General features: G+C 37.5%; 1 protein-coding gene across 4 annotated transcripts in view; it reads left to right on the top strand.

Annotated features, from left to right (window-relative positions):
- DDC (dopa decarboxylase) overlaps positions 1-23,747 on the top strand; it is a 73,124-nt gene that overhangs the window by 18,475 nt on the left and 30,902 nt on the right. For all 4 annotated transcript variants that reach the window (XM_039714889.1, XM_039714886.1, XM_039714887.1 and 1 more), the window contains 5 exons: positions 3,711-3,947; positions 9,143-9,256; positions 9,939-10,058; positions 14,411-14,545; positions 18,249-18,392. In XM_039714889.1, the coding sequence (XP_039570823.1) occupies positions 3,747-3,947; positions 9,143-9,256; positions 9,939-10,058; positions 14,411-14,545; positions 18,249-18,392 (714 nt within the window). In that variant the 5' untranslated portion in view covers positions 3,711-3,746. The remainder of the gene's footprint in view (positions 1-3,710; positions 3,948-9,142; positions 9,257-9,938; positions 10,059-14,410; positions 14,546-18,248; positions 18,393-23,747) is intronic.

The raw sequence follows: 23,747 nt of genomic DNA, 5'->3' as shown, positions 1-23,747 counted from the left end.
AATTTGCATACAGACTGCTCACAGTGTGGCAGAGGTTGATAGTTAGGCAGGGCACCTCCTAACTTTAAATAGTTTAGTAAGATTCTTAGTTTTTCTGACATTTCCCTTTAGTTTTGGAAACTTGGCTTGCATTATTTTGCAGTTTAAGTTCCTTCAAGTTAAGTCAATATTTTGACTGCATACAGACTGTAACACTCATCCCTTCATAAAGTACAGATTCTCTCAAACAGCATTTTCATTTTAAACCCTAAGGCCTGAGTTCTCTGAAGTATTTTGCTTTTTAGAAAATCTCTATATTTTAAAAATATACTGGCATAGAGGGAAGGTCTCTCCCTATGTGTTGTGTTGTTGCATTGCACATGAGCTTTATGTGTGTGCAAGAAGTAGAGATATTCTGTACTGGTAGAAAGATGAAGTAATTTGCATTTTGATAGTACTCACTAGTGAGCATTACAATTGTCTACTGGAGATGGCTTCCATAGCAAGTAGTACTTTCAAGCAGTGAAATGAGATCTATAGCAAACAGTTCAGGAAGAGAATAAAAATAGGGATGAAAGGGTAATGGGTCTTGTCAGTCACAGAGAAACAGATATAACATAGGACATGAAAAGGATGACCACTGTGTTCCTGCAAGGAGTATGACTTCACAGCTCCCCCGTGAGATAGGTGTATTACTGTAGGTAGGGGATTTTAGGAAGGAAGATGCATGAATAGAAAAAAGCAGATTTTTAATTTCTTGGTGTTGTCTTTGGAGGAAAGAAGGGTTAAATACTTTGCTTCTGATCGAAGCAGTTTGACATACTTCACTGCATCAGACTGAATTGTTAGAGTCTTAGAGATTAAGTAACTATTAGTTCATATCAATTTATAACAGTGCAACCACTATAGCACATTTGGGATGAAAGGTTCAACCTTTGAATTTTAACATTTAAGCTTCTGGGTTCAGTTACTTCCATGCAAAACAGTGGGTTTCCCCTGTAATTTAGTTCTTTACCTGAATTTTGCTATTGCAACAGTGATTAATGACAGAAGCAGTGCAGCCAGAACAATGCTAGGATGAGCCAGTGAACCTTCCATTCTTGGGAAGAGGTAAAGTTACCCAATAACAAAACAAGATCTTTGTGATAAGACAAAATGTTTATTTTGTCAAATTGAGTTTCATAGCAATAGACTAAAACCACAGAATGTGTATCTGATATTTAGATATAATATTTTATTTCCTTATCCTGATATCCAAAAATAACTTTGTCCAAACTTCTAATAATAAAAATAATAATATGAGCATACTGTGTAGCAACAAGATGATGTAAATGTCATAACCTATAAAACATACCATGTATGTTCTGGTAATATAATTAAGTGAATTATTTTTTTTTTTAAATAAATTCTTTTTTCTCTGTGTTTGTGAGCTGTGTTGAGCTTACACGTAATGTGATTTAATTTATGCCATTTGATTTGTATTTTAGGAAAAGACCATGTGATCCACAGAAGTTTTTATGTTAAGTGGTCCCTTTTATTTAATTACTACCAGGTAAAGCTAGGGAGTAGTGTAGTGATGCTCTTATGCAGTGATGCTCTTACCTGTCTTGAAGCTGTACTTGGGGTTCACTGGAACTTCAGATGTGGAATGAGATACTCAGCTGAAATAATCCGTGTGTAAAGGTTTGTAGGAATAACTGTAGCACTGTGGTGAGCAACAACAGCAGTGCTGGAAACAGCAATCCTCATGTTCTGAGTCAGTTCAGTCTCAGGCATCTCCCTCTAATTTGTCAGTTGTTTGTTAAATTATTTTTTTCATAGCTTTCTTCTCTGAAATCAGAGGAAACAATAACAGATCATCTCATGCAAGTTCTTTAGGGCATGCTGTAGCAAAGAACCCATGAATAAAGTAGCATAAAAGAGATAATAATAGCGTGAGTTAAGAGTTAAGTTAAAGATGCATTGAAAAAGAAGTGCAACAGTACAGTATTTCAATTTCTTCTGGCAAAAAATATCTAAACCAAAGAACAGAGCCTTGGTGTGTAATTAGATTGCTGGCACATAAATGCATATTGATTGCTGCAGTTCATTGCTGATTGCTGATTTCTTTAGAGAGTTTATTAAAATTTTGAACAATGAACAAAGAGGTGTTAAATTAAAATGCATATAAATTTGTGGGGTATGGAAGAAATTGAGTCATCCTGATTTTAAAAGAGTAGAAACAAAACTGCTCACTTAAACACAGGTTTTCAAAATGGAGTTGACACACAAAGCTGCCCACTGCACATTCTAAGGACTGTAATGAGCACTGGTAATGTATTTCCAGCAACTTAGTAGCAAGATATGAGAAAGGTCCTAATACCCCTTTATGAAAGGTAGAGACAGAGACAAATAAACACTTACATGATAATGAAAGATAATACTAAAACTCTAGTAAAATAGCAACAGGAGCAACGATCTCTGGGGATCTAGAAGTCCCTACTGTGCAAATCCTTGCTCTCCCAAGTGTTTCATGACATACAGCAGCACCCTGCCTTCTCAAATAGAAGTAGCAGCTGCTCCACGCAAATCCCAGATCCTCTGTTTGTAGCAGCAGAGACGTGTCTAAGACTGTGCTTATTAATGTCTTTCTCTCGTGATGTTACAGTACTAATTCAAATTTAACAAAGCCCAGGAGGTTCTGTTTTCACAAAATTCGCAGTTAGAAATCATTATCACAAATACTTGCTATCTGAAAAATTGTCTTCTACTTATTTATTATTCACATTGTGCTTAATATAATTATTTCCTTATCAAGTGAAGATCTACAGGTGTGTGAGCTAAGCACAATAGTTCTTGAGACCAACCATGAGTATCCTTTTTTCTCTTGCCAGTCTTCTCTGACTGGATTCCAAGGAACAGTATCCCTCAATCTGGGACACTTTTTTTGGTACTCAGTGGATAAAAAGTTTCAGCCATATATTATTCACTGAGTCCTCAAAATGCACAGCTAGACAGAGTAATAAAATTGGGTGGGCCAGGGTGGTGGGAGCAGTTACTGTTATATCATGAATTTATGTTTGCAGAGCACTTTGCAGATGAACTCCAGCTCATCTCAGTGGAGCTGTGTATCACCTTGGGTATGCTCACACAATCTGCCTATCTCAAAGAATGCCTGGAGCTGCAGACCAACGTCTTGGAAATATGGACAACCCCAGATAGAGCTTCCTCACATTCTCCTGCAAAACACAGTACAGATCAACATGAAGTGAATTCTTTTTGAAACCTCACAGAAACAAAGTTTTGTAGATGACAAAGCATATGCATTTACAGTGCAAGAGTAAAGAAGCTAGATCTTGAGGCAAGATAGGAGTTGAGAAGCAGCTAAAATGACAGGGCAGCACTGTGATCCACTGTGATTATTATAGCTTGTTATTGCAGATTATAATAGAGACACACAGCAGGCTGTTTTCTTACACTTCTCCATAAGGCAGGAGGGAGTGGATTATGTGCCACTTAACAGTGCCATATCCTTGTGTCAGCCAGCAGCTGTAGGAAATAAATCTGTAATTTTTGAATCTTCATCATTGTGCTTCTACTATTCTTCTGTGCTAAATTTATTCTCTATCTGTATTAATCTAATCTACTCATATCATGACCATATGAGTCTTCCTATAAATCCTAGGAATAACAGCTTTAAAACTGGTAAAATTCTCTTTCAAAATTGATTGTTTTTTCTCTTTCTTTTCAAGTGTTTTTCTGAGAATAGGCCCTAAACTCTGATACCCATGGATGCTGCAGAATTCCGCAAGAGAGGGAAGCAGATGGTGGACTATGTTGCAGATTACCTGGAGAAGATAGACAAACGACAGGTGTTCCCAGATGTGGAACCAGGATACCTACGGCCCCTCATCGCAGACTGTGCACCCCAGGATCCTGAGAGCTTTGAGGATGTCTTTAAAGACATTGAGAAGATCATTATGCCAGGGGTAAGAAAAATGGAACTGTAGTGCAATGTTCAATACTGCATTTAGGTTTTCAAACACCTTAAAGAAAGTGTGGATTTACCAACACAAGTACCCACACTGATTAACTTCTGGAAGGCAGGAGTCAACTTTACATGTTGAATATGATCTAACTAATGTTTTCCATTCTTCCTAGAAATAATCAAATCATTATTTTGCTTCATGCATGGTTTACTTTTGAAAATAATTCCCTTTCCTCCTTTGAACTGTTTAAGGCAAAACTTCAGAACTTTCAATTTCATGTGATATTTTTACTACTTTCATAGCACAGTAAATATTTTACAAAATAGTATTTTTATTAGTCTGCTGTGCCCAAAGTGTTTCTTCAAGCTGATCTTTAAATGTTAAAATTCTCTTAGGAGACTTCTTTTTATTAGACAGTTGACTAGAAAGGATTCTTCCCAATACTTGTTCTGTTGACATTGTCTCTTAAATGTCAACTACTTCTCGTAACTTCTAAGGCAGACAACCACTGCCTAAATAGTAGTCCTTGAAAAGATCAGGTTTGGACAGACAATGCAGAACATTTGGCAAAGCATCTGGCATTTGTTCAGACCTCAAATTTTCTTGTTTTTCCACTCATGGAACACCTTTTTTATTTTAAATATGTACTTGTGTCTTTAGGCCTTTAAGTAGCTTGAAGAGAACTGAACTATTAGTAGATGGTAATGAGGAATCCCTCCTTTGGATCTCTTCAATAAACACTTTGGATTTCTTTTCTAGATGCAGCTAGGTTGTGATGGGACTGGACATCACAATTGAAATGGCTTTAGCTAGTGTACTATGATGCCAATTCCTTTTCATTGACCAATGTAAATATTGATTATACAATATGATTTTATCTTGTTTTCCTTGGAGCCAGCCTACTGTACTTGAACAGGCAAAAGCTCCACTGAAGTCAGCTGAAACCTCTGCATTCTTTTCAAAGATTTGAGGATCAAGTCTTAAATCCAATGGAATTAAATCAATGCAGATTAGATAAGAGAATTATGTCCAACATATGCAAATACTTTAATTGCTTCTCATAGATACAATTGCCTTTTCTTTTTCGTTGTAGGAAAATAGTAATGTCTGTGAAGTAGAAAACACTTTGAACACCTGAGAACTTCCAATAAAATCATAATGCATTAAAAAATAAGAGATTAATCACTCGAGAGTAGAAAATGAAACATTGAATTCCAATTATGTCATCAACATGTCATGTTCTCTCTTAACTAAATTGACTTTTTCTTGATATTTATGTGCCCTGCAAATAAATTTACTTTTAGGAAGTGATATATTCTGAAGAAAAATCATTCTATCCTAAATTTTTCCACTGGTGTGAAATGTTAGAGACACAAAGAGCACATATTCTCTCTCCCCTGCTGCCCACACTGCTTTGAATGCAGCCCTGGGCACTCCTTCACCACTTCTTTCCTGTTGGTGAATGTGCAGTCCCACAGCATGTCCCACATTTTTGTCAGTTCCTCCACAGTTTCCTGTGGTAGGTAATTATCAGTGCACTCCAGAACCCTCCAGACTGTGTCCTGCTGTGTTGTCTGTCCAGCAGATGTAAGGACTACGACCTATGAACATGAGGTTTCGTCCAGCTGTCTGAATGCTGCACTCATGTGCTGCTGATCAGGTGGTCTGTAGCAGACATATACCCCCAAATACTGCCCATTTTTATATCTTCACCAGTCCTGACTCACAAGTTCTTGACTGGCTGATTGTCCATTCTTAGGCAGAGGCCAGTGCATTCCTGCTGTTCTCTTCCATAAAGGACTATCCTCTGCCTTGCCTTCCTGGTCTGACCTTCCTGAGGAGCCTTCCTCATCTGCTGCATACAGCACTTCAGTCATGCGAGCAATCCCACAGCATCTCTGTGATCCCAGTGAAATCACAGCCCTGTACCTGCACACAGCCTTCTGTTTCCTTCTGTTTGTTCCCCAGGTGTTGTGCCACAGCTTATGGGTGCTTCAGAGAGGCACCTCTTTGTGTTGATTCCCCAGAAAAAATGTGAGAGCTCCTCTGTTCTGGCCCTGCCTTAATGCTGCCCTCCCAGCACTTCCCCATTTGTGTAGATATACTGGGGATCGGTCTGCTTTAGCCTTAGCTTCTTTCTGAGTTCTCTCATGTCCATGTTATCCTTCCCCCTTTGCTTGCTAGCTGGGTCCATCTTCCTCCCTTGATTTTGGGTTTTCCTCTCTGTCCCTCATCATTCATAATTTAAGGCTCTCCTTACCAGGTTATCCAGCCAGTCTGCAAAGATGTTTTTGCCCTAATTGTTCAGGTTATATTTTCCCTTAATCTTCTTCCCATGTTTTTCCTGACAAGAATAACATTTAAAAGTACATCTAGTGTTTTTCATCTATAGGATTTAGCCACTGTTTGACCAGGGAATGTCTTATATCCATCGAAATGAAGAACTTCAGAAAGGGCTTTTTCAGAAAGAATAAGTAATATGAAGTCATAAACCCTTGTTTTGCCTGTAAGCTATTGGTGGCCCATAAGTGATTATTGTTTCATTCATGCTGACATCTTTACTGTGTTAGTTTTGTTCAGATATTCGCTACTTACTGTATGACTAAAAGTGTGAAAATGGTATTCATTCAGAAGGGCAGGGATCAATTGTGTGAAGTGATAATAATGCAGTAGCTATTGCTGTCTTCACCCTGCAGGAGAAAAGCATTCATGAGAAGTGAAACTTCTCATGAAATTGTGAAATGTAAGGTAGACCTTCAAAGGGCAGTCCACCCAATGATAATGACAATAATGGCACTAGGTTCCTGATTCTAAAACTGAGACAAAGGGAATAACTGCAGAACTCTGATCTCCATAGCAGGCAGACAGTAGGAAAGGTTCTGCATGTAAAAATGTCAGTCTCCTTTCACTCTCAGATTTGCTTTGTTGTCCTTCTTTTTTAGAGCCAAAAATGATCAAGTGTAGTTGTAACTGCAAACTCAAGATGCTATTTTTCCTCCCACTGGATCCGTTAATCTATGAACTTTCAGCTGAAGTACTTATCCTTAGTGTGTGGTAAAGGAAGAGTATTTCTTAGACTAAGCAAGCCAGAGAAAGACATCCTTAGAAGAAATCTTGGAAATAGAATGTCTCTGACAAGCACTAGAGTGGTAATTAGAGTGAATCCAAGACATTTGTATATCATTATTTATCAGCAGAGGGCAAAAAACCCAGGCATCAATTATGTCAGGCTCTTTGCAATATCTGACTAAGTGTATCTGTTCCAACATGGTGAAAAAAAAGAATTTTACAGCTGCTTCCAGGGACGGGGGAAGGGGAGGCAGGAGGAAGAAGCACAGCTGCACTTGCCCCAGGGCTTTTAGCTTTTTCGCTTTGTGTGAGTGGTGCAACTGGAATCTGCTGTGTTTCATCAAGCAAATGGCTCCCAGCAAGCAGTCAGTTTAACTTGATTAACCTAAGATGAATGTCACAAGTCTTACAGATCACAGAGGATTAGAGCTGGGGAGATGAACAGTGGCAGCTCTGGCTCATTACGGGTATCAGTGAAAGTCTCTGCATGTGGATCCTATCGGAGACCACTGCTTCTTGAATATTTTATTGTTTTCCTGTGGAGAACCACGTCCCATACAGGATTTTTTTTCTGATTTGTGAAGGAAGGCATTGCCACATTTGTTACAGCAAAGAAGGATATCCAAATACGAGATACAGCTTAAAAGATTCACAGTGGCTTGTCTTTGGATAACTGATTTGACAGGTTTCAACCTAGTAACCATTAAAAATAAAATCTTGAACATAGCAGGTACAGGGCTAGTTTAGAAAGTGGAAAATTATCATGGATAGAAGATGTTTTCATGTGAAAGAGATGGGCACATTTGAAATTGGTACACTGCAGCAGGGGAAGTGATACCTGATTCATTCTGTCAAGAGTTTAGACAGCTTCCCCTTAGCATGGACCACATCCCTTAAAGAAGAGCTGGTTGTTGACATGAGGAAGGTTAGAAAAATAAACAGGTTATTTGCAGCATGCAGAACAGTGTGGTGTAGCAATTCCTGAGTTAGCTCTAGAACCAGAAACCTTATTACAGACTGGGAGAGAGGAGTGTAAAAGCTAAAATTCATCAGAGAATGAATGTGGCACAAAACAGCACAGAAACACTGAACTCAGGCAAGAGAGAATGTATAGTCATACTATCCTCCAGCTGTAATAGAAGAATTCCAGTACTAAAAAGGAAACAGAATGATGTAAGAAAAGGCTAGCCTCTAGACTTCCAGCTATGAAAAAAATCTTACATAGATCTGCTGAATTATTACTTACAGCGGTGGAAGCACTTTTTTGAAAAACTTGCCTTTTACCTTGAATGTAAAAGCTATTTTTGCCAAACATATAGCATATCACATTATTTCCACTGAACATTGCTCTGTGGCTGTGATTTCCTGCTTTCAAATTTTATTAGATTGGAGTTGTGGAGCACTATCAAGTATCTCACAGATCCTTAAAATTGCTTGGAAGTTACATAAGAGAATTCTAAACATTGCTTTGGCAAGACAATTGACTACCATTTATGCAGTTACCATGTTGTTCTCTCATATTAGTTCATACGAAATGGAATTGTATATAAATCACAACTTGTTAGAGGGAGATGAGAGTTTAATTTTCTACATAAGGTATTATATACAGGGATGGGTTGTTTCATTTTGTGGTGAGGAGCTGTTTGGTCAGATTCACTGCCTGAGAATTAACAAGCAACATGAGAGGGTGGACAAGAGAGTTCTGTGGACTTCTGCTGCACTGAAGACACTCTTCCTACGTCTGTTGCATGGCAGAGATGGAAAACCAAAATACCAGAGAGTCCCTGACAGTAGAGACTCAAGAGCAGTGAGCCTGAGCTTGCACAGAAGCTCAGGCTGCCATGACCCACGCAAATCTTGTCTTCTGGAAAGGAAAATGGAGAGCTCTGGTTTTGGAGCTGTTGGGGGGTTGGGGTGAGAACTTATTTTTATTTTGAGTAAAAGATGGCTAAAAAAAATCACAAAAAAAAACCCAAGGTAAGTTTTTCTAAAAAATGGAATCCTGTATTACAGCCAGGTAGTCAAGAACTGTTGGCTTGTCACAACCTCTAACCTTTTTTGATTTTGTGACAAATTGTTTCTGCTTCCTGTGTTAGTTAAAAATAACTATTTTCTACTTAATACAGGTGACTCACTGGCACAGTCCGTACTTTTTTGCCTACTTCCCTGCAGCCTCTTCCTTCCCAGCTCTTCTTGCAGATATGTTGTGTGGTGGAATAGGATGTGTGGGCTTCTCTTGGGTGAGTTTACTCTGGTGTGTGGTAACGGTGTTTCACTTTGCTAGGATTTTAAGCATTTCAGTAACATTCTACAATGAAATTATTTATTATTAGCAGTGAAGTCACAGGAGTATTTTTGTAGGTAAATTTCCTTGATGAATTGAGGGTTTTCACATAGACATCCTGAATGATTCCAGGAATAAAAGGCTATTTCCTCATACAAGTTTTGCTCTTAAAAAATCACCAACATTTAGAGCTAGTGATAGAAATGCAAACATACTGGCAATCCAGTAATAAGTATGACTATAGTTTGTTATTATTGTTGCCATTGTTGTTATTTCTCTTTTCATCTGGATGAATGGAAAATTTTCTTACACCCTCCATATGAGGTTCATATGAGGTATACTCTTCTCAGAAGTGGTTGGTATTTGATGTTGAGAAAAAATATGCAAGATGCAAATCCTAGCTTTGACATTTGATAGTCATGGTTCTATGTAAGGCTTATTTTGATATTTTTTAGTAAGTGTTAGAAACTATATGCACAAAATGGTCTTCAGGTCCCTAACTTGGCTGGTGACATTAGTAATCTAGTCTCTGTAGCGAAAGAAAGAGAGTAAGAGAGAGAATTATTCTTGCTCTGGTTGATCTGATTTCTCTTAATGGTCTAGTGAGATTATTCCCTCTGCTCTGTTTTTCAACACAGGCTGCAAGTCCAGCTTGCACAGAGCTGGAGACTGTCATGCTGGATTGGCTAGGGAAGATGGTTAATTTGCCTGAGGAGTTTTTAGCTGGGAAGGATGGCCAAGGTGGAGGAGTCATTCAGGTAAGAGGGGACATGAAGAAAGAATACAGATTGAGTTTGTGAAACCATGATTTTGTAAAATCTTTATACTGGGACACTAATGAAGAATATTTTCTTTTTTTTCACTGCCACATGGGTTCCTTTCAAATTTCCAGAAGCACGGATGGTCTGTGAGAATGTTTATAGGTAGGCAGGATCATTCATGTATCAAGTATTGCTTTTGTTTTTAGAGCAGCTGATTTCTAAAACACTTCTCAGTGAGGAATTGTTAGTAGTTAAATTTAAAATTCAGGCTTAAAATTCAAATCAGAATTGTAGGATGGAGACTTTCGCTTGTTACTCAGTGAACTGAGCTCATACTTATCAACAATATGCAGCAGTGTTTCATAGCTGAGGTTAGAAGTCCACCTTTTATATGTTCAATTGTTTATTTCAGTTACTTTCCACAGAACCTTGGAGATAAACTTTGATAAATAAAAATAGCAGAATGTAGTAAAAATTTTATCAATTTTTGCCAAAGAGGTTGAAATTTTTTAAAGTTTTTCTTATATAACAAAAGGAAATATCAGAATATTATATTAAAATGAAGAGTTGTTTAAAATGTGAACCTAAGCAGTTCTACCAATAGATAATACAATTTTGAAACTACACTGCATATCCAAACTAGAAAAAAGTCCCCAAACTTTGACATTGACTGCTGAATGAAACTTAAAATGCCTGAGCAGAAAACCTGAACAATAATGAATATATCATCAATGGGCAATCTTGCATGCATAATAGAGCTATGTTGTTTGTTGGCCATGGCTCCACTAGCACATGATCATTCTGCAAATGCAACTCTGGTCACAGCTATTATTCTATCTGAAATAGATTGCTTCCATGAAGAAGATTGAAATGTAAATAATTGTTCTGTGCTCCTGTGATAATCTCTGAAGTCTGGTCATTGAAGGCCAGGGCACAATCCATTTTATCCAAAGACAGGCTTCTAATATACATCTGATTTAAATGCTTCTTTCTTTGATCTCAGCTGCAAATGCCTACAGTGTATTCCAATTAATTCTTCCCAACATCTTCCCAGGAAAGAATGAATTTAATCTAAATGCTCTCATTATCCTAGATGGACCTGTACCTACACCAGTGTATTTCCAGTATACATATAGTTTTTTACTCATCTGCTTGCTCTGTTAGTATTTTTATCATTAGGATTGCCTGGGAGAGCTTTATGTTCAAGAAATCAAGCTTCCCTCATGCATCGTAGCAGCATCTATTTTGTACCAGTAAAGCAAGCAATTATGCCTGATTGTTATCAGCAGGAAATATTTCCCCCCAGGCTGACAGTGCTGGATTGCCCATAATTTTCATCAGAAACTGGTCATTTTCAGAATCGAAGTGGGCTCTCTGTTCCAGCTTATGATGCAGTCATTTGGGCTGTAGATCTTGTCTTGCTCTTGAAACAATAATGATCCAAGCAAGAGAGCGTGAGGCAAAGGCAACGTGTGTGAAAGTGCCAGTCATTCTGTTCCTAAATGCCAAGTAATTATTGTGCTATTGGGTAAAACTGAGCCTGTGAAAATTGCCTCTTAATTACATTTGAAAGTCTATGTCAATATGAAGCACTTTGTTGTTGTGTGCAAGATGACACTTCAAAATGGCAAAAGATGAAAGAAAATTTCAGTTCAGAGCTCTGGTGGACATGAACATCAGCTCTTGCTGATATTTCCTCCGCCTCTTGAGCCTGCTTGCCATGGCAACCTTTGTCTGCCTGTGGTAAAAGCAAAGGTATCATCATCCTTCACTTAATGCAGAATACAGCATTCAAGAGGAGAAAAAACAGCTTTCAAAAATAAGCGAGAAAGCAACTTTCTTCCTGAAGTTTGTAACCTGCTGTTCATTCTAGATAAATTGCTGGAAAGTGTACCTGCTTTGAATTTTAAAGAGTTTTCTTGCTCTGCAAAGAAAAAGTATTTTAGGGGTGAGACAAAATTATCTTTGGCCTGGCAAAGAACACTGCTGATTTATCTTAACTTGTCAGTTAGCCAAGTAGTTCAAGAACCAAGGCAGTTTTTTTTTCCCTCAAAAATATTTAGCACAAGACTTTGGTGCCAAGTGTATAGAAGAGCATTGCAAACCAAGCAATGCAAGCAGTGGAAAAGCTTCAGTGTAAAAAAGGTGACTCAGTATAAAAAAAAGTGATTTATGGAAACTGAGGCAAGGGGGAAAAGCCTGTGTCTATTGTGAGACATCCAAAAGCATTTCCAAGTTGCTGGATTCAGGTACCTTTAGGCTATGTCTCAGCTGCATATCAGGAGGCAAAATTCAGCTAGGCAACAGGCCCTTTTCTTTTCATCCTTGTTTCAGTAAAAGGAAATTCATACAAGAACTGTTGTATACATTGACTATGCACCAGCATAGATGAAGAGCCAGGATATCTTAGGAAATGGAGGCTATTCTTCAGACTAAGTCATTTGCCCACCCAGCCAGGTCATCACCAGAATAGTGGGAGTCTAAATTTCCAGATCGCAAATTAATGCCTTAGGCTTTATCATTTCTTACAGCCATTTTATTCTATGCATTAATGCCCATTTTTGTAATATGTGTATTCTATTAATATCCTAGAAATGCACCTACAGTGTAAATTATTATTTTATTTCAGCTATTTTGACTTTTTAGACAGAAAAAGTAGGAGGATTTCTCCATGTTCTTATATTGTGATGAGATCTCTGTCTTGCTACAGACCATACACAGAATAACATTATTTGAGGATATGGCCAAATTATGTTTTCTGTAATTAAAAGACCAAATTTCCTTTGCCCCTTGCCTCCCCATGGAAGTTCTACCTTACTTGACCAAAAGGAGTAATTGTATCCTAATTCCATACTGTATCTGTAATAATTCCCTCGGTTGCTGAAATACTGTATGCAGCAGCAGCAGGTAGAAAAAAATGCACAAGAAATGCAAACTAGTGCACAAAACTCTCCAGCTTGTGTTAATACCTTTGGGTCTACATTCCTCAAATCTCACACTACCAGAAAGGCAGATAAAATATATTAATCGTTGGCAATACATTCAATGAGTGTTTCAGGACTGTCCTTTTCCCTGATTACTCTGTTGAATTTCGGCTGGATTACATTCATTCACTGTTGAGATGTTGACGTGATGGCAAAAGATGAAAGATGTAAAAGGGAGCTTGGTCTCATATGAGTAGCCCAGCCAATTTCAGTGTAGGAGAAAGTCTGAACTCACTGGGATCATTCTCACATGTGAAATAAGGCTCACCTTCAGGGAAATAAAACTGCTTCCCAAACATTTAAACATTTGTTGTAATTAGTAACTATACTCAAGTCTTCAACAGAGGGAGGAGAGAATTTTGGTACAGGACAAGAAACATCACTCCAAAATATTTTGTTGACAGTGGGGTTATTTCTGAGACATAGTTACTAAACTAAGTGACTCTATTCAGAGCACTGTTATGATTCACAAGATGTTTAATCAACTTTGAAAGTGTCTAAAAACTTCATCTTGCTTAGAGACTCCCCAGTACATTGAAATTTATGAGTGTGTATTTACAAACTGCTACTTACAATTTAAAAGAGTAGTTTAGGGCATGTTTCAGGTGCATTTTCTAGATGAAAACTGTATGAAGAATTTCTGTGAAATCTATTGATAAATTGATACAAAAAAATATTTCTGTTATCACAGTGTATGCAAGACACATTTTAAACTGGTATTTTGTGAGTCAAAGTGCAATTTAGAAATAATGTGTCACTGTTCTTTTCATCTTTGTTGGTGATGAAGAAAACATACATAACTAATACTTTGAAGTACAATTAGTTACATTGAATCATAGCAGTTTTGCTATTTCAGTGGTTTTTTCTCTTTTAGTCACAATAATTTACTTGCCCAAGGTAATTCTAACATGAAAGAAGGCGTATAATTAGGCATGTGTCTTGATAGAAGTGAGAGTTGGCATTCAGGTTGTGATGGAACTTAAATGTGCAGAAATCCAGAGTATCAGAAATCAACAGTTACTCTGACATTGTTATGAATTAAGAGCAGACTGGTGCCTGATTTGAGAGCCTTTTCACATTTAAGTCTTAGTGAGTCCAGCTTTGTAGCTCTTGGTTGCAAGGCTGTTGCCTAAACTGAACAAGTATAGAGATTTAAAAGAAAAGGCAGAGGCATTGGGAAGGAGGAGACCAAGATCAAACAGAGATTCCTCCCTTGCTGTCAGACATATTTTTAAAAAACATGAAATTGCACAGTTTCTCATCTGCATTTTCTGTTAACTACTTCACAGATTAACACAGAATGAATGTCGCTTTTCTTCTTCTGCAATGTTTTAATTTTGAATCTTCCCTCAATTTATCCCACAGGGAAGTGCAAGTGAGGCCACCCTGGTTGCACTGCTTGCTGCAAGGACAAAGACTATCAGACAGGTGCAGTCAGAGAAACCTGAGCTGACAGAAACAGAGATCATGGGCAGGCTGGTGGCTTATGCTTCTGATCAGGTGAGTATCTCTCATTAACTTGGAAACACAGTGTCTATACTTAACAATTTCTGCTATCTGAATAGGCAGGTGAATTTAGTATAAACTCTTTGGACTGGTGACTATTTGATTTTGGTGGTTTAAGTCTTACTGTACATCATAAGTGTGTTCCACAGGGGTCTGTATTGGGAACAGTGTTAACGTCTTCATTAATGACAGACAAAGGGATCGAGTGCACCCTCAGCAAATTTGAAGATGGCACTGAGCTGAGTGGTGCAGTTAACATACCTGAGGATGAGATGCCATCCAGAGGGACCTTGAAAACTTGAAAACTGCATCGTGGGTATCTCATGAGGTTTATATAAGACCAAGTTCAAGGTGCTGCACCTGGATCAGGGCAACCCCCAGTATGCTGATAGGCTGGGGATAAACAGATGGAGAGCAGCCCTGCCCAGAAGGACTTTGGAGTGCTGGTGGATGAGAAGCTGGACATGAGCTGGCAAAATGTGTTCGCAGTCCAGAAAGCCAAACAAGTCCTTGGCTGCATCCAAAGCAGTGGGGCCAGCAGGGCCAGGGAGGGGATTCTGTCCTTGTGCTCTGCTCTGGTGAGACCCCACCTGCAGTGCTGCAGCCAGCTCTGGGGTCCCCAGCATAGGGGGGACAGGGACCTGTTGGAGAGAGTACAGAGGATGGACATCAAGATGATCAGAGGAATGAAGCACCTCTTCTGTGAGAAAAGGCTGAGAGAATTAGGATTTTTCAGCCTGGAGAAGAGAAGGCTTTGGGGTGACATAATTATGACTTAAAGCCTATAAGAAGGGCATGGGGGGCCTTTTTACAAGAGCATGTAGTGAACAGAGCAAGGGGGAATGATTTTAAACTGTGAGTAGGGTGATTATACTAAAGAAATTCTTTATTGTGGGAGTGGTGAGGCATTGGTACAGGTTGTCCATAGAAGTTGTGTATGTCCCACCTCTGGAGGTGTTCAAGGCCAGCATGTATGAGGTTCTGTGCAACCTGGTCTAGTAGAAGATGTTGCTGCCCATGACAGTGGGATTTGCACTAGTTGATCTGTAAGGTTCCTTCCAACCCAGGCCATTCTATGATTCTGTGGTAACTGAACTGGAATGTCATGTGTGCTATCATAATATAAAGGATAAATATCCAGATGTCAGTGTCTTTATAAAGAGCTTGTTTGAAGTAAATAAAGATAATTAAATAAGATATTAATTTCAGTCATGTTTAGTAAGTCTAGGGTACCTTTTGTTACATCCAGTCTTCTATGTCCATCTGTGCACACAGTATTTTCCTCCTACAAACACATGTGCAAGCAAACATCCTCCCCCTATATGCATGCATGGGTACAGATGCATGTACACAGAAAAAACTAATGCATGAATAAAAGCAAATCAGTCACAGTACTTGAAGAAGCAAAAATACCTTTTTTTTCCTCTTTTAAAAAATAAAACCTTTAAGATATCCATCTGCCAATCCAACTAAGAAATCTTGTAAGGAAACATAAAATTTAATCCTTGGTTTCTGACTGTGAGTGTTATTTAGCAGACTGAGTTACACTAAATTCTCAGCAGGCCATGACTATGAGAGGCTTTTAATGTTAATGAAAACAAATTTTGCCCATGTGAGTTCTGCTGCTGCTATGTTTCAAACACAGTAATCCTACTGCAGGGCCGTGCAATGTTGTTTCTCTTAATATGTGTGACATTTTCTTTCCTACGTGTCAATGATACAGAAAAACGCCTTCTCTTAGTACTTACTGTTTATTTCAAAGTAATATCTGATGTGCAGAGTAAAATGGCCAAGTTTCAGCCTTACTTTGATTTACTACTAAGTATATGTTAGATAGCACTGTAGAAGTTAACACTACACTTGCTCTTTGCTGGTGGGAAGAGGGATTACACTTGCATGGTGGGAAGATTCAAGACAAGAAAATATGAGAAAAGATAACTGCTTTCAAGAGGCACAAAGGATATTTATCCTTTCTTCTTGTTTGTTTGGGACCCTGAGGTCAGCATTGTGCAGACCACCAGTCCCAGAGCTCTGACCGACCCAGTGATGCACAAAACCTTTTACTTGTTTTGACTTTTTTGTCCCATATAAGAGGCTGACCTGAAATGAGGACTGACAGGCCTTTCTGCCTACTGAAGGTCAGAGGATCTTATGTTTACAGAAGGATTTGCCTTAAGATACTGCTGACCTTTCCAAGCAGATTGTTACCGAGCTCACCGTTCCTTCTGCATTAAGAACAGACCTGTGTGACTCATAGGCAATAATCCACGAAAGAAAGTTCAACGCAAGCCATTCTGTGGAAGGGAAAACTATTCACTGACAAAGCCCAACAATACCAGAATGCATTTAGAAAAGAATCTTGTTACAATTTTTGAGTCTTGATGAAGCAGTTCAGGGGTTCTGACTGGCTAACGACCTCAGTGTATTATTGTAGTTTGCTTATTTGCAATTCTAGTATAAATAAGTTCTAAAATACAGTTTTCATTGTACACTTGAATGAAGTATGGTATTGCTATGCCACACACCTCATTTTTCCACTTAAAAAGTTATATTTAAAGTCTAGGCTTCCAAATTTTCTCAAGTTGGTGCCTAATTAGTTACCAAAGCACATTGAAAAGGGGCACTACTGAGATACAAATTAATGGTACATCTGTCTTTAAAACACGTCATTCTAGAAATATGTTTAGCTGAAAGGCAAAAACTTCATCTAGTCTAGTTCAACAAAATTCTGTTTTGCGATTATATGCTAAATTAAAATAGAATTAATAAGCAGTCTTAGGCACTGGCAAAAATCAACAAGGAGATTGTGAATGAGAATAGTCATGACAGGAAAAGATGAGGCATTTTCCTCTTTCAAATTAATGATGATTAATGAAATTATAGAAGGTAAAATAGCTTTTCTGGTTGTTTATTTTAATCATGCTTTAAAGGAGATTATTTTGTGGCTAATATATCTTTCATTGTCAGTGGAGTTTTTATTCCTGTTATTATTCTATTGTACTTCACAAATTTATGAGAATTTCTTAGTGATAACTTTGTTTTTATTTACAGAGATGTGATTTATTTTCTAAAAGAATATTATTTCAGGGGCATTCAAATTAAGTGTGTTGTGAATAAAATAACATATTGGGAATGATCCTTATTTGCCTAAAAACGTGAATGAATGATCGAACCACAATGTAGTTAGTATGTAATCAGAAAAAAATGGTCATGTAAGAAAATACCTGTCTGTATCATACTGTGACATGTATAATTTTAGAGTTCAGAAAAGCTATACACCATAAAAATATGCTAGCAGACACCTGAATCATTATCAGACAAGATGATTGTCTGCACATCTTTTGATTGATCTAGAGCCAAATCCTGAAGCTCTACATCAATCCTACCATATACATTAAAGCTCTCACTAAGGTTAATGGAACTCTTGTTTAATGCGATCATGGCAATGTTCTCAAGGGTGTGTCAGGTTAGTTTATTTTGTGTGTGTGTGTATTTATGTGTATGTATATATATATGTGTGTCCATCTACTGATAAGAAAGGTGGGGAATTATGTATCTGTTACATACCGTCAACAGTCCTAGGATCTCAAGTACAGCTTTACTTGAAAGGACTTACTTTTTTAGTTTACAAATTCATATGAACTTCTTACATTCCAGTAAAAGGTGTTGGTCTTAAAACTTGCCCATTTCCTTGTAGGCTCATTCATCTGTGGAAAGAGCTGCACTAATTGCTGCTGTGAAGATTAAAAGTGTTCCTTCAGATGACACATTCAGTGTTTGTGGTTCAGCCCTGAAGAAAGTACTGGATGAAGACAAAGCTGCTGGTCTTATACCATTCTTTGTGAGTACTGGATTTTAAGAAATCAGTGGATAAGATTCTTTTGACATGAATAGATGGTCTCATCCCTAACAGAGGCACTGGTAGGCAGCTGGGCTAGAATACTAGGAGATGTTCCATGAGTATTCTTTTGTGCAGGAGGAGAAAATAATTTGAGCAACTCGTTGCACTTCTCAGCAAAATGATGTTTGGGGTCAATTTTATAGTTGGATGTAATCCTGCAGTGGTATAATGTCCTAATTCCTGAATTCTGAACTGTTTACCTTTATTTTTCAGGTTCCAACTTACTTACAAATAAAAAGCAAGTTTAAAGGCAATAAATTAAATGATGCTATCTCAAGCTCAAGTGTCTTCAAGAAACAGTAGTTTCCTCCTGATAGTACTTTAGCAAAAAAATGAATCTCCATAACATACCCAAAATATCATCAAGATCAGACACAGTCAGGTAGTTGTGAGTATGTAATTAATCTCTAGCAAATGAGCTATAGAGAATGCAGATGTGGAAGGTTTAGGTGTCACCATTTCTTGTTATCTGTCCACTTTTTTTTTTTTTTCCCAAAGATTCCTGCTTCCGCAGCAGGACAGCAAAGGCAAATATAGTTATGTATCAATAGCTTAAGCTCATAATCCCCCAAGTTTTGACATAAAGTATTGTTAGATTAGATAAAATTCTAAAATTCTAAAGTTTGGTTGTACCATGATAAGTACCTGATCAAAAAGAAAAATTCATCAGATCTTATTCATCAGATCTGCTCCTCCTACCAGTTCAGAATATTGTTATTACTTCAAGTTAAAACAAGATTTTGCCATTTGATTTTTTCCCATAAAGTAAGTAACTTCTGATGTGGTTTTGTACATCACCAATAAAGTTCTTTGCTTATTTCCAAGCATTATGCTCTACTAAACTTGATAGTGACCACAGGCTGTATAGGTTCCTTAAGGGTATAACATGGTACAGAGAATATGTTTTTACTGGCCTCCACTGAAGAAAAAATCCTCACACAATTAATTTAGAAACTGAGAACTTCAGAAATGGGATTTTTTTAAAAAGATTCAAAAATAAGTCACTTTTTTTTCACAGAAAAGTCATGTCCGACAGTGGTTGTTTCTTTTCTTTCATGTTGTAACATTTTGAAAAGGGATAATGTAACTTAAATTTCTATGAACTGTTTTCAGAAGAATTAGAAGATTAAGCTTGCTTATACTCATGGATTAGTGCCAAATGGGACAAAGAAGCTTAAATTTCACCAGGCTCTTTTAAAATATAATCTTTTTACTCTTCTTGTTATTAACCTTTAGAAAATGTTTTTATGTAATATGAGGATGACTAGAATGAGAAGTGGTTTTCATATGTGCAGAACGCTGCTAATTTCTAGGGTGCCTAGAACTAGTGAGTCCTTAGGATGACCAAGCACATCCTGTCAATTGCTTTACAATATAACAAGATTCTGACTGAGGAAAAAAGCATTCCTAGAGATTCCAAAAAGAACTTTTTTCTGTGGGACGCACCTATTGAGGTGAAGAACATGCCACAGGGCATGTTTTGTGTCTCTGTTTTATGATCCTAACTCATAATACCTTACACAGGATCCTGTTTCTATATCTCACTGTTAATTTTAAATTATTACAAGTACAGCAGGATATCTTCATGCAATATCTGTGAATGTCTTTTTTCCTCAGCTTTTGTCCATTAGCAAAAAAAAATGCAATTTTCCCCTTATAAATATTCAGGTCTTATTAATTTTTCTATGTATACAAGAGAAAAAAAGTTTCTAATTTATGTATTCAGTGACACCTTTACAAAGGGTGATTTAACTGCTGTTTTTCTTCTTCTGTTTGTTTAGCTGTGCAGGCTTTCAAAGGCAGCAGAGGCTCTGCCTGAGTTAATACAGCCTGTATCGAGTCTTCCATTTATTTGTGTACATAAAATATGTCAGCTTTAGCTTAAACTAGATCTCATTATCGGTATGGCTGGCCTCTTAACTCAAAAGGTGTGTTAACTCTCTGTCATGCTGAGCAGCAGTCCATGCAGTGTATTAGTGCTCCCTTTTTTGGCTTGCAAATTTCAAAAGCCTTTCCATTTCTTTTGTTCCTGAGTAATTTGATGCTGTTGTATTTTGTTCTGGCGACAAAGATATGCACATTGCCAGGGAAACACCTTACGCCACTCGATTCCTTGTCTCCCTGTATTCACTGATCCTTCACTAAGGGGAGTGATCCAACATCAAAGCAACAAGTTTGATGGAAGAAATTCTGCCTGAAGAGACTTGTGACAGCAGAGACATCATTCCTAATGAAGATGTCTTGTTTGCATCCAAGCTGCTACAGTCTCCCTTAGAAGCAAGAAAAGGTTTTGTAAGGGATTAAAAAGAAAATACAAGTAAATTGCAATGCCTTATAGGCATCTTTCTCCTCTTAATGAATAAATGAAGAATCATTATACTGAACTTGATAGCAGTGCTTTCCCTGTAGAGGTGAGTGGAGAATCAGGGTCAGATTAACTTGATGTGAAACAGATTCTATCATTACAGCAATCTGTTAACTAAAGGTTTGCTTTTCACATACATAGGATTTGGCAGTCAGCCTTTTTTGGGGAGAGGCATTATCTTTAAAAGGAATATTTCCATTCCTACCCACCGTCAATGTCCTGTAGCACTAGTAAGTGTATATCATTTCGTTCAGTAAAAGCTGTTGCCACTAGGGTACCCTGATCTGTACTTTTGTTTTCTTTCTTTTATTTCTGAGTTCACAGTTGTGTTAATTCATCTCTATCAAAATGCTTTTGCAGAAACTGAAACAGACATATTTTCATATAGTAAAGCAAGCAGACTGTGCAAACAAAGCACTTAACCATGTCAGGTGTTGAGGCACTAAAGTTGCCACAATTTACTAAGGAGCCATTTTCCAGCATAGATGATGTGCAGCCCTTGATCTGTCCCCAAATGAAAGGGGGAGCTTTAAAACACATGCTGCAGTCATGTTCATTTCATTAAGGGTCAACACACACTGGTGGTTAAACCTGTGTGTTAATGCCTCTCTTAGTTGGGCCCTGTGCTCCCAGCTTGAGACAGAGCTCTGTGTTGGCAGAATGTTGGCTGGGATGCTTAAAAGTGAAGACCACTAAGTTAAGCACTCCTAAATTCAGATAGAGTACCCACTGCATTCAAGTCTAGCTCACCTAAATGTGTGTAGGTGGCCTGTGAGCTTTGTGCTCTCTTTCATAAGTCAGCACTGATAGATTGCAGCTGGCATATACAATATACTTCAACGACCTCAGCCAGTATAAAGCTGCTACAACACAATTGCCTGCTGCCCAGCATGAAATCTCTCTGATTTTAGATGAAATGACTCTTCTGAATGTGATCCACAGGATATTAAGAAGCAGGCTTTTTGTATCCAGACTCACTCGGGAAACAATAAATCAGAACCAGACTGACAGAGAAGCCATCTTTTCAGTAGAACACTTAGATCCTGACCACAGATTTCCTTTGGGAAGAAACATTCTTCAGACATGTACAGATGTCTAGGGTGATGTTTCTTAACCCACAGTTTGTGAATGGTTGCTGTTCTGTAAAATACTGAATGGTGGTTTAGAGAACTGTTGCAATTTTATTCAGGCCACAGACATTTTCATGAGTGCAAGCTGGCAAGAACTAAATAGGAGAAAATAAAAACAATATGTGAACATTGAAAGTTCTGCCTCATTTTAGTTATTTGCAAATGAAAAGCTTTGTGGTAGAACCATGCAAAATGTGTCACATCTTTTTCAATAGCTGTAGGAGGTCTTCCAGTTGAAAAGATTGAGAGTAATTCTCAGGAATCATAAGGATTCATGTATGTTTCCTGACATAGCTCTCCATTTCAGGAAAGTAATACATGAGATGACTGACTTAAGCATTTTAGCTGCTTTGTATTCACAACCAAGGGCTGAGTCAAATTTGAAGTGCACAACCTGAAAAGGAAAAGGCCTGCAGGCTATACTGAGCCATCAGTCCCATTTCTGTGATGCAGTTTGTGCCCTGCTCTTTGTACAAATGTGATTTTTCTGGTGTTACACAGGCTACAAATTGAGTTAGATTCATTCTGTAGTACTGAGGCGGGGTAATGAGAGTCCTGACAAGGGCAGATGGTGTCACTCTAAGTGGTTTCTGAGAATTAAAGAAAGTAGCTTTGAGGCTTAGACACCTGCAGAGAGGAAAACAAAATTATTTTAGAAATTGAGGTATACTTTACAGAATAAGCCATTATTTAAACAACTAAGCATATGTTTGAACTCATATAATCTCTCACTGAAAAAACATGCTTCTTATCCTGATTAGGAGAATACCTTAACTGCAGTACAAAAGTAATATCAATAATGTGTAATTTTTTGTTATAAATCTCCATCATTATTGTAATTGCTGGACTAACCAAGGCAATTTCACTCTAATCTTGTCAGAAAATTCATACCATCTACCATAAAATATATGTGTAAAAGCAGAGTTAAATCTATAGTGCACTCTTTTTATTAATTTCCAAATATATGCATTTTCCTTATGCATATAAAAAAACTGGCATTTTCATCATGGTACCCTCCACTGTGATAGATGCATTTTCACTCCATATACACATGCCTTCTTACAAAAAATAGAAACCAAATATTTTCCTCCTATTTAAAAAAATACCCTGCAATCTTTTCAGAGCAGCCTCTATCATTGGGTGATTAGTCTTCCAGAGAATTCTTAAATGTACCTCAAGGCACTTCAGTTTTCTGTTCTTCTGTGTCTCAGGAATATAGGAGGGCCCAGTATAAAGATCAGCTATCTTGAAGGAAAAATATGTTAGCTTAGGATTTTACTAACTATATACATACAATGTGCTTCTCATTTTCAGAACTGTATTTGTTCCAAACTCCAATTCTTAGTAGATTAATATAGAAAAAATACTGAATTGTCCCTTTTTTATTTTAATAATTACCTTTTTCAAGCTTTTTTGGGACAGAATGTTTGTTTCTTGAAAAGTCCAGTGGATGGACAAGTATAATTTAGGTTTTCCTTTTTCTTCTTATTGTTCTCATCATGAATTTGCTAAAGGACACATACACACAGAAAAATATATCTAGTTCCAGATATATAGGGAAAAACTGTAGGAACAAAATATGTTGCTTCACAGTGTCCTTGGCAGAAGAGGTAACATGAAATACTAAAATTAAAGAAGCAAACTTCTGGGTTTGGCATTTTTACAGTCATGTCCTAGCTGTTCTGTAGTTTATGTGTGACCTTGGATAAATTATCTAACTCTTTTTTATTTCAATATTCTGACTATAACACAGCATACTTTATTTGTCTGTTTAAAGTGTAAAGTGTCTTTTATTATGTA

The sequence above is a fragment of the Passer montanus genome, unplaced genomic scaffold, assembly GCF_014805655.1.
Source record: "Passer montanus isolate IOZ18808 unplaced genomic scaffold, ASM1480565v1 scaffold31, whole genome shotgun sequence".
Classification (NCBI taxonomy): Eukaryota; Metazoa; Chordata; class Aves; order Passeriformes; family Passeridae; genus Passer; species Passer montanus.
Note: the sequence above shows the minus strand (reverse complement) of the source record. Positions and strands in the feature narration are given on the sequence as shown.